The 16,219-nt window shown below is 38.7% G+C and overlaps 1 protein-coding gene across 2 annotated transcripts; it reads left to right on the forward strand.

The window, feature by feature from the left end:
* The first annotated feature begins 1,507 nt into the window (after positions 1-1,507).
* On the forward strand, positions 1,508-15,251 carry LOC131546619 (lactase/phlorizin hydrolase-like). 2 transcript variants are annotated; one of them, XM_058786335.1, is made up of 18 exons: positions 1,742-1,760; positions 2,281-2,595; positions 3,096-3,166; positions 3,257-3,340; positions 3,516-3,615; positions 3,713-3,797; positions 3,880-4,570; positions 4,648-5,293; positions 6,790-8,346; positions 9,993-10,261; positions 10,663-10,953; positions 11,040-11,238; positions 13,331-13,533; positions 13,632-13,738; positions 13,828-13,959; positions 14,052-14,275; positions 14,433-14,681; positions 14,780-15,251. In XM_058786335.1, the coding sequence occupies exons 2-18, from the start codon at positions 2,445-2,447 to the stop codon at positions 15,001-15,003; spliced, it is 5,283 nt and encodes a 1,760-aa protein (XP_058642318.1). In that variant the 5' UTR covers positions 1,742-1,760; positions 2,281-2,444; the 3' UTR covers positions 15,004-15,251. The 2 variants fall into 2 exon arrangements, with proteins under 2 accessions (XP_058642317.1, XP_058642318.1); XM_058786334.1 differs by having other exon boundaries at positions 1,508-2,595.
* The last annotated feature ends 968 nt before the right edge of the window (positions 15,252-16,219 follow it).

Consider the following 16,219-nt stretch of genomic DNA (forward strand, 5'->3'; position numbering starts at 1 on the left):
AGGCAGGCTGTAACTCTCTTGCAGGAGGACAGGCCGGGGATAGGGACAGACGAATGGAATCTGTATCCGTAGCAAAGGGTGAGTCCGAAGATCGTGACGATCAAGACCAGACAAAGGTGAGTGGCAAGAGACAGTTGTTATATGCAAGTCTTGATTAGGATGTACCAGGTGCGCGTGATTAGAACTCAGGTGAGTGTGATCGTGCTGGTTGAGTGTTGGGACCTGACGAGGTAGATGGTTCTCTGACATTTATATACATTATTATGTATATAGAGTATATTTATTTAAGTTCTGATAACTTATACTGTTTTGTGCAGAATTGTGTTTTTCGTGTTGAACTTGACAAGATGGCGGCGCTGTTTCTCCCGAGAAGTCACTCAGGCGCGTGCACGTGCAGAATGATCTCAGTCTTAGCTGGATTTGTCAACATTTAGCATTCTGAATGTTGACTGGATTTGGAAATAACCATTCATTTAATGTTTTTAAAATATATTTGTGCAGACTAAATATATGTCTTCTCAACTAAGCTCAAGCAATAAAATTAATTCAACTTAAATATTTCTGCCCTTCCAACATTTTGTTAATTTGATTTTTTACAGTGTATATATATATATATATATATATATATATATACATATATATTATTATTATTATTATTATTATATTCAGTGGCTTCTCCTAGTTTTCTTATAGATATTTAGTGGTAACGTTGCTTTATTCACAAATGTTTTATGCAATATTCCAGTTTTGCACATAAGTTAAATTTGCATCTTTGGATGGAAACATGGCTATTATTGTTACTGACATATATTATTATATGCTCTTGAAAATAAGAAATAATTACCAAGCTAGCTTCTTTTAAACAGTAATACTAATAAATTTGCATACAGTCTGGAATTGTTGTATTTAAAACATTTATTTTTCAGCTGTCTATACCTCTGTGCATATGTCCTTTTTATGAAGACTTTAACCACCATATGTTAAATACAGTATTTCACTTGGTAAAAATAAATCTGTAGTCCTGACACACACACACACGTGTGTGCGTTTTTGTGACAAATGAGGACATAAATTTGTATAATGACACAGGTATGACATAGGTATTACAAGGAGCAGGTGACTTATGAGGACATTGCCCCATGTCCCCACTTTTCAAAACGCTTATAAATCATACAGAGTGAGTTTTTTGTGGGGAAAGTAGAAATGCACAGTCTCCTGTGAGGGCTAAGTTTAGGTGTAGGGTTGGTTTAGGACAATAGCACATACAGTTTGTACAGTATAAAAACCATTACGCCTATGGGATGTCCCCACTTTTCACAAAAACAAACATGTGTGTGTGTGTGTGTGTGTGTGTGTATATATATATATAATAACTTACTCTACGATAATCTGTAACCACGAATAACCAATTATGTTTTTAAACTACTAATATTTAGTTGCATTTTAAAAAGTTCTCATCATGTCCACACCTTTACTACAATTACATGCACTTTGCTTGTTTACTCAACACATAAATTAGATATCTATGTGTGGATTACTTGTGGATTATTGTGATGTTTTTATCAGCAGTTGGATTCTGACGGCTTTCATTCACTGCAAAACAAATGATGTAAGGCTAAATTTCTCCAAATCTTTTCTCCCTTATCAGACACACCTGATTCAACTCATCAGCTCGTTAGTAGAGACTGCAAGACCTGAATTGCGCCTGTCTGATAAGGGAGACATACAAAATGTGCAGGACAGGGGTGCTTGCAGAACAGGTTTGAAAACCACTGATTTAAAGAGTAATTAATTTAATGCTTTTTCAGTTTAATTTTTGTCAAAGAACCATGTGTGGATCACAAGCCATAGTTTCCTGACCACTGGTCCATATGATAAACTTAACGACTGCCATAAACTGTATCACTAGTTAGATTAAAGTTAAACTGCAGGATTGTGAAACTGATATGTATGCCTGCCCCTTAGATTAGCAGCAGTACTTATAAAGAGCTTTGAACACTCTTCCCCTTTGTAGAACAGTCATGATGAAGGTTCTAGAGGGGTTTCTTTCTCTAGCTTTGTTGGCTGTTTTTTGGAGCTCCAGTAATGCAGAGCAACAGGACTTCATGTTACTTGCTGGCCCTCTGAAATCCAGCCAGACTTCACCATCAGATGAAGACAATACGTTTAACTGTGGAGGTCCACTGCCTCAACAATCCAGAGCCTACTTCCTGTACCTTCAGAGCAGAGGGGTGACCCACTTTAAAGTTCCCCTGTCCTGGTCTCTCATCCTTCCTTCAGGTGATCCCAACCAGCCACATGAAGACACTGTCAAGTGCTACAAGACGCTCGTGCAGCAGCTGACTGAATCGGGCATCAAACCTCTGCTGGTTCTCCATCGGTCTGCGGTACCAGAACTCTTCAGAGCCAGATATGGAGGCTGGGAGAATCCATTACTGGTGCAGATGTTTGAGCAGTATGCAGGATTTGTGTTCAATACATTTAGGGATCTTGTGGACACATTCATCACATTCAGTCACCTGTATGAGCTACATGAAGTGCAACTTCAAAATGCTTTCAGGTCTCATGCAAATGTTTATCATCAAATGTTCAAAGGTAAGGCATGAGTTTATTAAATTCTCAGTAACTTAGTAGGTTTGATCTTGACAAAACTACTCTTATGAAAGCCTGAAAAGTTTCTTAAGGCATGAATTTAGAATGTAATGTCAATGCAAATTATCATGACTGCTTTTTGAACCTAATAATGGTTCGATATTTCGATATAAAAATCCATGACCCTAGACACTTAGGAAACACTGGCCAGGGTCGTAAAAACACCTTTTACATAAGTTTCAAAAATAACATGAAAATTGTTTTATGGTTTAAATGTAGTTGAAAAAACACTAAATAGCTCATTTCATGGCCCACTGTGACAACTTACCCCATGTAATGTGACAACAAAATGTAAAAAAAAAAAAAACATTTAAAAATAAACTGCAGCAGTAGTAGTATTCACTGGAATAAAATTGTGACAACTAGCCCCTCTTTCGCATTACATAGTTCTAGAACAATGATGGTGTTGTTCAGGCTGTTTTGTTTTTGTTTTTTTCTCTCAGCACTTCATTTGTCTGTTGGTATCAGAGCCAGTGATATTAACTCCATTTATCAAATGGGGCCAAAAATCATGGTAAGTGTTCAAGACAGATAATCAGATATTATACTGGTGAATAGTTAATGTTATGTAATTTATCACATACTTCTCTTGTCTCATCTTCAGGCATATATGGATTTCATCTCTCTGCACATGATGTACAACTGCAAATTGGAGACACCCCTTACGGAGGAATTGAGGAAGTTACAGGTAATGATTTATTGTGACTCTTGAAGTATTGTATCATCATCTTTACAGCAGATCAGCCCATTGAAAGTCATCAGATTTCATAAGACTTAACTCGCTGTTATTTAATATTCTAGACTGCTTAAATGGTTGATGTGACAAAAAAATTCAGGACACTGGAATGACATTCTTGTTTCAGATTGGCAGTGGTCAAAAGCCCATCCTAATGTATCAGCTGACAGTCGAAGGCTGTGATGGATATGAAGATAATTTCCAACCACTTCATGCAATTTTTGGAGGTAAAAGTTAGCATATTTCTTTAAGTGATGTGTCGAAAGTCTAAGATGCTGTTTATGGAATTAAAATACCAGATGCTAACCTAGTATTATTTGTCAGTTTTACAGAAGAAAGATCTTCACATCATGGGCTGTGACATCACACACATTTTTGAGGAGCTAGATCAAGAAGAAACATTTAAAAGGTAAAGCTGAGACCAAAAAAGTACAATTATCAGTATATAATAGCTATACTGAAGTCATCATAACAAGTATGTTCTCATTTAGTTTGCGGATGGAAAATATAAAGACAGTCTCACACCAGAAATCAGCTTCTGCATTCTCATACCAAAAGGTCTGGGAGAAATTCAGAAGTCAAACTGAAGCTGAGCGTGATCAGTTCTTGAGTGGCTCATTCCCAGTTGATTTTGACTGGTCTGTCTCCAGTGAGAGTTTCAAAGTGGAGGGTGGATGGACTGAACACGGGAAGGGCGAGACCATTTGGGACCGATTTAGCCATGAGAATCATGTATTTGAAAACCAGACCACTGATTTGGCCTGTGATAGTTATCACAAGGTGGACTATGATGTGTATCTGCTTAGAGGCATGATGGTACCTAATTATCAGTTCTCAATTTCCTGGGCTCGCATTTTCCCCACCGGACACAAAGAAAGTTTGCTTGAAAAGGGTGTTGCTTATTACGACAAGATGATTGATACGCTCCTACAATCCGGCATCGAGCCCACTGTTAGCCTGCATCACTGGGACCTTCCCCAAGCTCTGCAGGATTCAGGCGGCTGGGAAAATGACGCTATTGTGGAAGCTTTCAAAGAATTTTCTTATTTCTGCTTCTCACATTATGGAGACAGAGTCAAAACATGGATCACCTTCGGCAGCCCGTGGATAGTGAGCAACTTGGGGTATGGAACAGGGGAACATCCCCCAAGAGTGAAAGACCCAATAATAGCATCTTACAAGGTGTGTCTGTCAATCTGGGAAAGTACCATATATTTTTATGAGTTTAGAAAGTGACAATTCTTTGCTTGTTTTTGCAGGTGACGCACAATATTCTAAAATCTCATGCTGAAGCCTGGCATATTTATAATGATAATTACAGAAAACTGCAGGGTGGAAAAGTGGGCATTGCTCTTAACTCTGATTGGGCAGAGCCGAGTAATCCCTCAAGTGATCAAGATGTAGCAGCAGCTGAGCGTTATCTAAACTTCATGCTGGGCTGGTTTGCTCATCCCATATTTGTAGATGGAGACTATCCAACCGTGTTAAAGGAACAAATTGAGAAAAAAAAAGATTTATGTGGTAAAGAGCTGGCAAGGCTCCCTGTTTTTACTGAGGCTGAGAAACAAAGAATTCAAGGCACAGCTGATTTCTTTGGACTTAACCACCACACTTCCCGACTGATTAGTGAGAACTTGAATAGTTGTGATGCTGGACCGAATAATGTCGGGGACTTCCAGACTCATATTGACTCCACATGGCCCCCCACAGCTTCTGACCAGATCCAGTCTGTTCCATGGGGTCTTAGAAGATTATTGAACTACATCTCTTCAGAGTACACGTCCATCACAAAGGTGCCCATCTACATCACAGGAAATGGAATGCCAACTGAATACAATGGTGATGTATTCAATGACACTGAGCGTGTCGACTATCTCAAAGCCTACATTAATGAGGCAATGAAAGGTAAGCATCTTAAGAGAATTGTTGTCAATGTTTAAAACTAAGACTCTATTAGTCTTTTAGAGATAGCAGGTCAGTCTGTGTGAAATCAGAGAGTTGGTGACTTAAACCTCAGGGCCCGTATTCATGAAAAATCTTAGCGCTAAAAGTTGTTCCTAGTAACAAAATTCTAAGAAAATTCTTAGAAATGTGGGTGTTTCCCCTTAATTAAAGAAAAGATCCTAGTAAAGAAAAAAGTGATTCAGAAAGCGTCTTAACCCTTAAAATAGGTCCAAAATTGTTAGGAGTACGGACAAGGACTTTTAAGAGGCTTAAGAGTTTCTTTAGCAGCGGAGAAAATGGACTAAACATGAAGAGGGAGAAGAATTGTGTTGCACACAATGCATGACAGTGAGTTAATAAGACGCTACACATTAGATGGTGCAGGGATCATGTTTGTGACCGATCTTATTAGAGACACGCTAACATCCGACACTGCGCAGAAATGCCATAGCGCCAGAAATTTAAGTAATCATTACATTAACTACATTAACATATTTGACAACTGGAAAAATGCAACTATGCAGCAGCGATGATTTGGGTCTGTTACAGCACTTTCAGAACCATATAGTGTCGCTGTTAATTTCCTATAAAATACATTAAGTATGACAGCATGGTAAATAAAGAATATATATACATATATAATGTGTGTGTGTGTGAGAGAGAGAGAGTACAGTAAAACAGGAAAAATGACGCCTGTAATTGTGAAAGCTTAAAATAAACCCTACTCTTAAAAGCGCTTTTTTATTTCCTTCTTGGAAAACCAACCAATCACAGTCTTCAAAAGACTGTGTCATTCCTAGAAACGGGGTCAGCCCCGCCTCCTCGCTAAGATAAAAGTTTTTGTCTTTTCCTCGCTCAGAGTTGCTCTCAGATTGCTCCTGAATCACTTTTAAGCTAAAACTCCTAGTTAGACATTTTTAAGCTGAATTAGGAGCTCTCTAAGAGGATTCTTAGAATCTTTAAGAATACGGGCCCAGGTTTATAATGTATTTCTATAAGGTATTTTCTATTGCAGATTCTAACGTTTTTATATTTGAAATATTCATTATACAGTATTAATTTCCAGGCCAAAAATACCTTTTCTAGGAAGCCCTGTATAAGGTATGAGATCTTAGAAAAATCTCTGATTGTTGACCATACTTTAATGATAGCTTGGGGCAAACTTCTCTTTTGCACAGAAACAGGACCCATGTACACCTACTTCTACTTTTCAAGAAATTCCTAGTTAGTCAACAGTCAAATGATTCTCCCAGAAATGCATACTTCAGGAGACCGATATCAGTGCAGCAAGCTATGAACAAATTTAGGGGAAGCAATAGCCTTAATGGATTTGTCACAGACTGACCTTAACACCGTCTTCTACCAATGTAACAAAATATTTCCCAAACCCTAATATCAGACTATGTCATTAAAAAAATCACTATCTAAAGTTCACTAACGTCTTTCTGTCCAAACAGCTGTGCTTTTGGATGGAATTGACGTCCAGAGGTTTACAGTCCAGTCTCTAATGGATGGATTTGAGGGTCCACAAGGCTACAGTCAACGATTTGGATTGCACTATGTGGACTTTGAAGATCCTGACAGACCGAGAACCCCCAAAGCATCAGCATATTACTACTCAAAGGTGATTGAGAGAAACGGATTTGCTGAGACAGCGGCAAAGGTTAAGATGCAAATGTATGGAAATAAAATTGAGATCACAAGACTCCCTAGTCTGCCACCATCTGAAATTCCTTCAAAATCCAAGGTTGTTTGGGAAAAGTTTTCCCCTCAGACCAAGTTTGAGAGACAGCTTTATCACTATGGTACATTTTCAGAGGGATTCCATTGGGGTGTCTCATCTTCAGCATATCAAATAGAAGGTGGCTGGAATGCAGATGGAAAAGGACCAAGTGTTTGGGATACCTTCACTCAAAAACCTGGAAATATACCAAACAATGACAATGGTGATGTTGCATGCGACAGTTACAACAAAATAGATGAGGATCTACACATTTTGAGAGCCCTAAAAGTGAAAACTTACAGATTCTCCTTGTCATGGTCTCGAATTTTTCCCAACGGCTATAAATCTTCTCTTAACCAGAAGGGGGTGGACTATTACAACAGGCTCATAGATGGTCTCATAGCAAACAATATCGCACCCATGGTGACTCTCTACCACTGGGACCTGCCACAGGCTTTGCAGAACATTAATGGTTGGGACAACCCTGAAATGATTAACATATTCAATGAATATTGTGACTTTTGCTATGCAACATTTGGAGACAGGGTGAAGATTTGGATCACATTTAATGAACCCCAGACAATTGCATGGTCGGGATATGGACTGGGTCAGATTCCACCTAACCTGAAGCAACCCGGAGATGCTCCATACAGGGTTGCACACAACCTCCTGAAAGCTCATGCACAAGCATATCACACTTATGATGAGAAATACAGGGCATCTCAAGGAGGTCTGGTATCCATTAGTCTGAATGCTGAATGGGCAGAACCCCTAGACATCAATGTTCCTCGAGAGGTGGTGGCTGCTGATCGAGCCCTTCAGTTCCAGCTAGGCTGGTTTGCACACCCCATTTTTAAAAATGGTGACTATCCTGATGCCATGAAGTGGCAGGTTGGGAACAAGAGTGAACTTCAAGGCTTGACAGAATCCAGGTTGCCTTCTTTTACTGATGAAGACAAAGCCTTTATCCAAGGAACAGCTGATGTATTCTGCATTAATACATACACTACCAAAGTCGTGCGTCATGTGACCAGCAGACTCAATATTGAGTCTTATGAAACTGATCAGGATGTTGAAAAGGACAATGCAGATGGCTCCATAAATACAGCTGTTAATAAGCAGAAGGCTGTTGCTTGGGGACTCAGGAGACTTCTTAACTGGTTAAAGGAAGAGTATGGAGACCCAGAGATTTATATTACAGAGAATGGTGTGGCAACAGGCACTGCTATAAAAGTTGATGACACTGATCGAATATTCTTCCTGAAGACCTATGTTGATGAGGCTCTTAAAGGTATTAACTAACTGTGCATGTTTGTGCATAAAATCCAAAAAAAAAATTGTTTTTAATACCACTACAGAATCTACATTTTAGATAAATAACTTACAGTGGGGCAAAAAAGTATTTAGTCAGCCACCAATTGTGCAAGTTCTCCCACTTAAAAAGATGAGAGAGGCCTGGAATTTTCATCATAGGTATACCTCAACTATGAGAGACAAAATGAGAAAGAAAAAAGAATCCAGAAAATCACATTGTAGGATATTTAAAGAATTCATTGGTAAATTCCTCAGTAAAATAAGTATTTGATCACCTACAAACAAGCAAGATTTCTGGCTCTCACAGACCTGTAACTTCTTCTTTAAGAGGCTCCTCTGTCCTCCACTCATTACCTGTATTAATGGCATCTGTTTGAACTCGTTATCAGTATAAAAGACACCTGTCCACAACCTCAAACAGTCCAACTCCAAACTCCACCATGGCCAAGACCAAAGAGCTGTCAAAGGACACCAGAAACAAAATTGTAGACCTGCACCAGGCTGGGAAGACTGAATCTGCAATAGGTAAGCAGCTTGGTGTGAAGAAATCAACTGTGGGAGCAATTATTAGAAAATGGAAGACATACAAGACCACTGATAATCTCCCTCGATCTGGGGCTCCACGCAAGATCTCACCCCGTGGAGTCAAAATGATCACAAGAACTGTGAGCAAAAATCCCAGAACCACACGGGGGGACCTAGTGAATGACCTGCAGAGAGCTGGGACCAAAGTAACAAAGGCTACCATCAGTAACACACTGCGCCGCCAGGGACTCAAATCCTGCAGTGCCAGACGTGTCCCCCTGCTTAAGCCAGTACATGTCCGGGCCCGTCTGAAGTTTGCTAGACAGCATTTGGATGATCCAAAATAGAACTTTTTGGTAAAAACTCATCTTGTCGTGTTTGGAGGAGAAAGAATGCTGATCCGTGTAAACGAAAGAATGAATGGGGCCATGTATCGTGAGATTTTGAGTGAAAACCTCCTTCCATCAGCAAGGGCATTGAAGATGAAACGTGGCTGGGTCTTTCAGTATGACAATGATCCCAAACACACCGCCCGGGCAACGAAGGAGTGGCTTCGTAAGAAGCATTTCAAGGTCCTGGAGTGGCCTAGCCAGTCTCCAGATCTCAACCCCATCGAAAATCTTTGGAGGGAGTTGAAAGTCCGTGTTGCCCAGCGACAGCCCCGAAACATTACTGCTCTAGAGGAGATCTGCATGGAGGAATGGGCCAAAATACCAGCAACAGTGTGTGAAAACCTTGTGAAGACTTACAGAAAACGTTTGACCTCTGTCATTGCCAACAAAGGGTATATAACAAAGTATTGAGATGAAATTTTGATATTGACCAAATACTTATTTTTCACCATAATTTGCAAATACAATGTGATTTTCTGGATTTTTTTTTTTCCTCATTTTGTCTCTCATACTTGAGGTATACCTATGATGAAAATTGCAGGCCTCTCTCATCTTTTTAAGTGGGAGAACTTGCACAATTGGTGGCTGACTAAATACTTTTTTGCCGCACTGTATTATTAATAGTAAATGCAGCCCAAAGTTTGTAATAGTGTTACTCTGCAAATTGTTTAACCTGACACACATTTACACGTATTCTTTTTTTTAGCACACAATCTGGATAGAGTACGTGTCAAGGGATACATTGTTTCCTCTCTAATGGACTCCTTCGAGTGGCTGAAGGGCTACAATGTTGGCTATGGACTTCACTATGTGAACTTTAAACATTCAAGTCGGCCAAGAACTCCAAAGCGCTCTGCTCACCTCTACTTTGATATAATGAAAAATAATGGCTTTCCATTGCCAACAGAGGAAGAAATGTTATATGGACATTTCCCAGAGGGATTTGTATGGAGCACGGCAACTGCTGCCTATCAGGTACAATCCATTTGAACAAATTCACTTTATTTTGATAGTCCAGCTTAGACATTCTGCTGACTCTGAGTAACATTACAACTACATGTAAACTAGCAGTAATTAAAGTATTAGTAGACTGTCTGCTCAATATCTGCTAATACTTTATTTTGATGGTTCCCCAACAGACATTTACTAAGTAAATTTGCAAATACATGCCTCGTTGTTCTGATAACCCTAACCCATGAGGTCTACTAATACTCTACCAATACTCTGAAGTTGCCATGTAGTTGCAAATTAATAAGAGCTGAAATTAATTATGAAAATTAATTATGAAATTAAGTGTAACCTTTTTATCCTACTGTATTTGATCTGAGGAACTTCAAATGAAGCCATTTGATTCATGTTATTCTCCAACACCACAGATAGAGGGCGCCTGGAGAGCCGATGGAAAAGGTCTCAGCATTTGGGACAAATTTGCTCATTCTGCTTTAAAGATATCGCAGGATGAAAATGGTGACATTGCCTGTGACAGCTACAACAAGATCGCTGAGGATATCAATAGTCTCAAAACACTCAGGGTCAACCACTATCGGTTTTCTATTTCATGGCCCAGAATTATGCCAGATGGAACAACCAAGAAAATTAATGAAGCTGGTCTCAACTACTATCATAGATTAGTAGATGCTCTTTTGGCAGCCAATATCAAGCCACAGGTAAAATATATTGAATAAAATTGCTCTTGTAGCCTAAAAGAATTTGATTCATTTCTGACAGTCTATGCATCATTTTTAATTGGCAGGTGACTTTGTATCACTGGGATCTCCCACAAGCACTTCAGGATGTTGGTGGCTGGGAGAATGAGACCATTGTCGAGAGGTTCAGAGACTACGCTGATGTTGTATTTAACAGTCTAGGAGACAAAGTAAAGTTCTGGATCACTATAAATGAACCCTACAATGTTGCAATGGTAGGACATGGATATGGAAGTGCGGCACCAGGTATTTGCACTGAAAATGATCCTCTTATTTGTAGCAAATTTGCTTAAAAAGGGAATTATTTATAATTAATTATAACTGGTTATAACTAATAATAAATATTTTGATTAGATCTTAGAGTTAACTGTAGCAGAATCGACATTACAATTATTTGATCTGTCCATCCACCGAGCAGACAATATAATTATTTATCAATTCTAGGAAGATTATTTTCCTGGCCAAGGAACAATAGCCTTCCTACTTATACAGTGCTAGCAGTAGTTTAGCATGTGGCAAGGAGCAACATTCAGTGACTTTGAATTGTGAGCGGAACACAGAGACAATCAATTGTGAATATAAGGGATTTAATAAATGAAACTATAACTAACATACAACCAAACTAAGCAAAACATATACAGTATATACAGAATGAAGGAAAGTAAGGAAAAGAGAGAGAAGAGCAAAGAATGGCAGTATTTCACCTGTTACGGGGCTGACGAGACGTGAGATGTGCGGATCCATATGCAAGATTTTAATGAGCAGAGACGTGGTCATAACAGGCAGGGTCGAACAGTGACAAACAGGTATAACATGAGCGAGACAAAGAGTAAACAAAGACAAGCGTGGGTCAACGATCGGCGAACAGTATCTAAAGGGCTTGACAAGAGAGGTAATCCAAAACGTAAGCAAGAGTCCAGGCAGGGAAAAACACAATCCGAAAACGGCAAGACTAGGGAAACTAACAAGGCTCTGTAGGGCAGCGATAATGCATACAATACTCGGCAGTGAGGCAGAGAAAGTCCAAGGCTTATAAAGCGTGTCTAATGGGTCTCAGCTGTAATCAGTGCAATGTGTAATCTGTGGCAGTTGTGTGATCTGTGCGATGGATGATGGGAAATGTAGTAGATGGTGAAGTGCAACAGTAATGTGATCAGTGCAATGAATACTGTGGTGAGTGAGTGACCTCTGGTGGTGAGTGAATGGAAGTTGACAGACCAGATTCGTGACATCACCTCAATTAACCACAACCTAAATGAGAATCATCAGAGTCACAATTCACCTTGAAAGGGTTTCAGACTTAAACACGCATCTAATTAGTTGTAAATGGTTACTTGCATTGGTTTGTTGCTGAATAAGAGTCTTGATGCGGTAGACAAGGTTCTTGAGTTCTTTAGGAGTGAGTCGAAGATTTTCCCCCTAGTTCTTCTGAAGATAGGTAAGTCCACAAAGTTACTTGAATGTAACACTGCCAGAAGGTTAAACTCAAGAGGAGAGTTTTGGAGTGTGTTTGTCTCAAGAAGAAGAGTTTTTGAGCGTTGATTAGTCTGAGTTCTGAACTTTTGATAGTTCATTGCCGCACCCATTTTGTGGGGGGAGTGGCCAATCAGAGGCATGTATTTTGAGCGGGAGAGACTTCCTTTGTCTCCGTTTATGGCCCATTTGCATTTTATTGCTGGTCTGGAACATTAGTGCAGCTTTTAATTCAAAACATAGTAAGAATTATTCGATGCATTTCACGATCACATAGTGTACATCATTGTATGAGCAATAAAGAGATCATTTTGATACCAAGAAAGTAACCTCCAGACGATATTAAAGCAGAGATAAACTCATACACTTGAATATAGGCATTTAAAGTCTAACTAATACAAGTAAAGGGTTTTAACTAAGTTAATATAATAGGGGAATATACATACAACACATGCATATAGCAGATACATTTATAACTGCTTAATTATGGCCTAAGTAAAGAAAATGTCTTTAGGTGTGTGTGTGGCGTGTATTGGAAATTGTGGAGACAGACAACTGGTCTGGTGCCTGGCACGGGGGTCATTCGCTCCCCTGTGGAATGTGTTTGAAATTTGATAGGGACACCAAAGAGGCAACCTGTTTATCATCCTTTTGATAGTGGGGAAAACCATCTGCAATTTAGCACCCATATAAATGTAAACGGCGAGGCCAGGTCGGTAATTTATATGCAAATGTCAGAAGGCTAAAAGGGTTTCTTAAAACAAAGTGTAATCAGCCATCACTGATCCTACACCGACGTTATATATTCTTTGTAAAATATGGTTTTGAAGTTAATAAAGTAACTTACAGTTTTATTTCTGTCCAGGTATAAGTTTCAGACCCGGCACTGCACCATATATTGTGGCACACAACCTCATCAAGGCTCATGCTGAGGCCTGGCATGTGTATAATGATAAGTATCGTGTAAAACATGGTGGCATCGTTGGCATCACGATAAACTCTGACTGGGCTGAACCGAGAAACCCATACAAACAGGAAGATGTGGACGCAGCCATTCGTGTAGTTCAGGTACAGTTTTCGTAGTTCAACCATTTCTGCATCCATGACAGAGTTGTTATCATTAACTAGAACTAAAACTAAAATACATTTTTCATCTCTTGAAACAGTTCCAGATTGGTTGGTTTGCTCATCCCGTGTTCAATGGAGATTACAGCGATTTAATGAAGAACATAATTCGAGAGAGAAGTTTAGCGGCTGGCCGACCACAATCAAGGTAATAAAGATGTTATCTTTTTTGTGAGGAATTCAAAGTTTTGTAAAATGCTTATGAATGCTTCTACATTTGCATTTAACACCTAACAGGCTTCCAGAATTTACCCCTGCAGAAGTAGCGAGGATTAAGGGAACTCATGATTATTTTGGATTCAACCATTACACCACTGTCTTAGCCTATAACATGGACTACAAGAACCTCGAGCATTATGATGCAGACAGGTAGCCTTTCAGTTTTAATCAACATCGTAACACTGTTTTAGGCCCAATTTGTTTAAAACATGCATCAATATTTATGTTGCTGTCTATTCCAGGGGTGCAGGAACGGTTGCGGATCGTACATGGCTGGATTCTGGATCCTTCTGGTTGAAAGTAACTCCTGTGGGATTCAGAAAAATTCTGAATTTCATTAAGGAGGAATATGGAGATCCTCCTATTTACATTACAGAGAATGGAGTATCAGAACGAGGGTCAATGAATCTGAATGATGTTCACCGAATCCACTACTATGATAACTATATCAATCAGGCCCTAAAAGGTAAAGAGATTTTGTTTTCCTCAGAGAGGACAGCATCATGCAACAGATTTCTGTGATAATTTTCCATGCATTTTAATATAATTGTTTGTTTTTTAGACTAGTATTTTGGTAAAAATTCATTTATGATAATTGCGCAAAATCTCATCTCATTATTTAGCATATTTGCTGGATGGAGTAGACATCCGTGGCTATGCTGCCTGGACACTAATGGACAATCTGGAATGGGCTACCGGTTTTGATGAAAAATTTGGCTTTTTCTATGTAAATCGATCAGATCCTTCTTTACCACGTATTCCTAAGAAATCTGTCTGGCACTATGCTACAATAATCAACTGCAATGGCTTCATAGGCCCAGGAGAAAGTCCACATGAATGTCAGATCCATGAACCTGATGTTGACATCCCCGGTACTTATTTATTTATCTATCTATGTAGTTGTACCCTTTGTTCCATCCATTCATTAATTCGTCCATGAGTCCAACCATCCAACTTTTCTTGTTTACAGGTACTACTCCTCCATCTCCTCCTGGTGAGGAACTGTTGGTTAGTTTCTTGGGTTTGGAAGTGTCAAGTTCTGATGCTGCACTGGGTCTCAATGTCCTCTTCAGTCTCACCATTATTGCAGCAGTCGCTGTTGTCCTCTTGGTGTATGGACTTGTCAAGACATCTAAGAAACAAAAACGTCCTGTAGAGGAACACATTGAACTTGAGAAAAAAGACAAGTTCTGAACATAACACCTGCATATATATGTATATATATTACTTTTATCAAGTTCACGAGTTAATGTTTGTCACATGTATATGAAATTATCAGTCTATATAATGAATACAGTAGATGTTCCGTTATGTTGCTTTGCATATGAAAGTTATTTCTGTACATACTGATTTTTAAAAAGAAAGTCAAAAGAATAAAGTAATTCAGTTGTTAAGTCCCTTTTTACCTGATCATACATAACACAGTGTAAACAATATTGAACCAACACCCACTGAGTCTTTGCTGATGCTATAAGAAGAAAAAATACAGAATATAAATTATCCTGTGTGATGTAATTTCATAAATTAAGCATATGCACAGAGATGCACAAACATTTAAAGGTAAGAGAGAGTGGATAAAAGATCACTGTAATGGGATATTAAGATTGTAAAGATTTCTATCAGTGGTGCAATGACTTTAAATAAACTCACACATTTGCTGTTTATCTTAACAATGATAGTTTGTTGTGAGTTCTCTCCCTGATCAATGCATAGTTACCCCTTGTGTGGAGTTTTATGAAAGCCTTGCAAAAACACACCAAGATAACAGGTATAATAAAAAAGAGAAAAAGATTTGACGTCTGCAGACAGATTTGATATCTTCAGATAATGCAGATTAATATGATCAATGCAGTTTCTGTCAAGGCAAAGTTCTCTTAAAACAGAGTTTCAGTACAAGATTGCAGTGACTGGTTTTATTTATCAAAATTATGTCCATGTTATTTAGTCCATAGGGTATATGTTTAGAGAGAGGTCTGATTTTACAGGTAGAACAAACATTCCAGCCACTTGTACACTGTGTTAGAAATATTAATAATGTATACAAGAATATAGTACATGAAAATAAATTTCATGCCACATTGGCTGCTTATGTTTCATTGTTCTATTATGAATGCAAATAATGTATTAGCATTTTATAGAGACTGTTGGGAATGTTCACCTTCCTCTTAATGTAAAATACATCCATGTCTCTGGTTTCATTAAGGTTAACTGATTGCTAATGTGACAGTGTTTTCATTGGATTGTTCTTTTAAAGTGGGTTCATGCAGTTTTACTCCCTGTACAGAAATTTACAGTTTGAGTGACCCAACATTTGCCTTTTCAGGCCACTGTCAGAAACTGTCTATTTTTACATATTGCACTTCTGTATCGCTGAATACAGTCTTTTATTATTGAATTATGAAACCATGTT

The sequence above is a fragment of the Onychostoma macrolepis genome, chromosome 09 (assembly GCF_012432095.1).
Source record: "Onychostoma macrolepis isolate SWU-2019 chromosome 09, ASM1243209v1, whole genome shotgun sequence".
Taxonomy (NCBI): domain Eukaryota; kingdom Metazoa; phylum Chordata; class Actinopteri; order Cypriniformes; family Cyprinidae; genus Onychostoma; species Onychostoma macrolepis.

What these genes read in the sequence shown, in the direction of transcription:
- LOC131546619 (XM_058786334.1), top strand. Translation starts at nt 2,022, where the DNA reads ATGATGAAGGTTCTAGAGGGGTTTCTTTCTCTAGCTTTGTTGGCTGTT. An exon ending in CAGCCAATATCAAGCCACAG is followed by an intron (nt 10,954 to 11,039) that starts GTAAAATATATT and finishes TTTAATTGGCAG; the next exon opens with GTGACTTTGTATCACTGGGA. An exon ending in GAGCATTATGATGCAGACAG is followed by an intron (nt 13,960 to 14,051) that starts GTAGCCTTTCAG and finishes TGTCTATTCCAG; the next exon opens with GGGTGCAGGAACGGTTGCGG.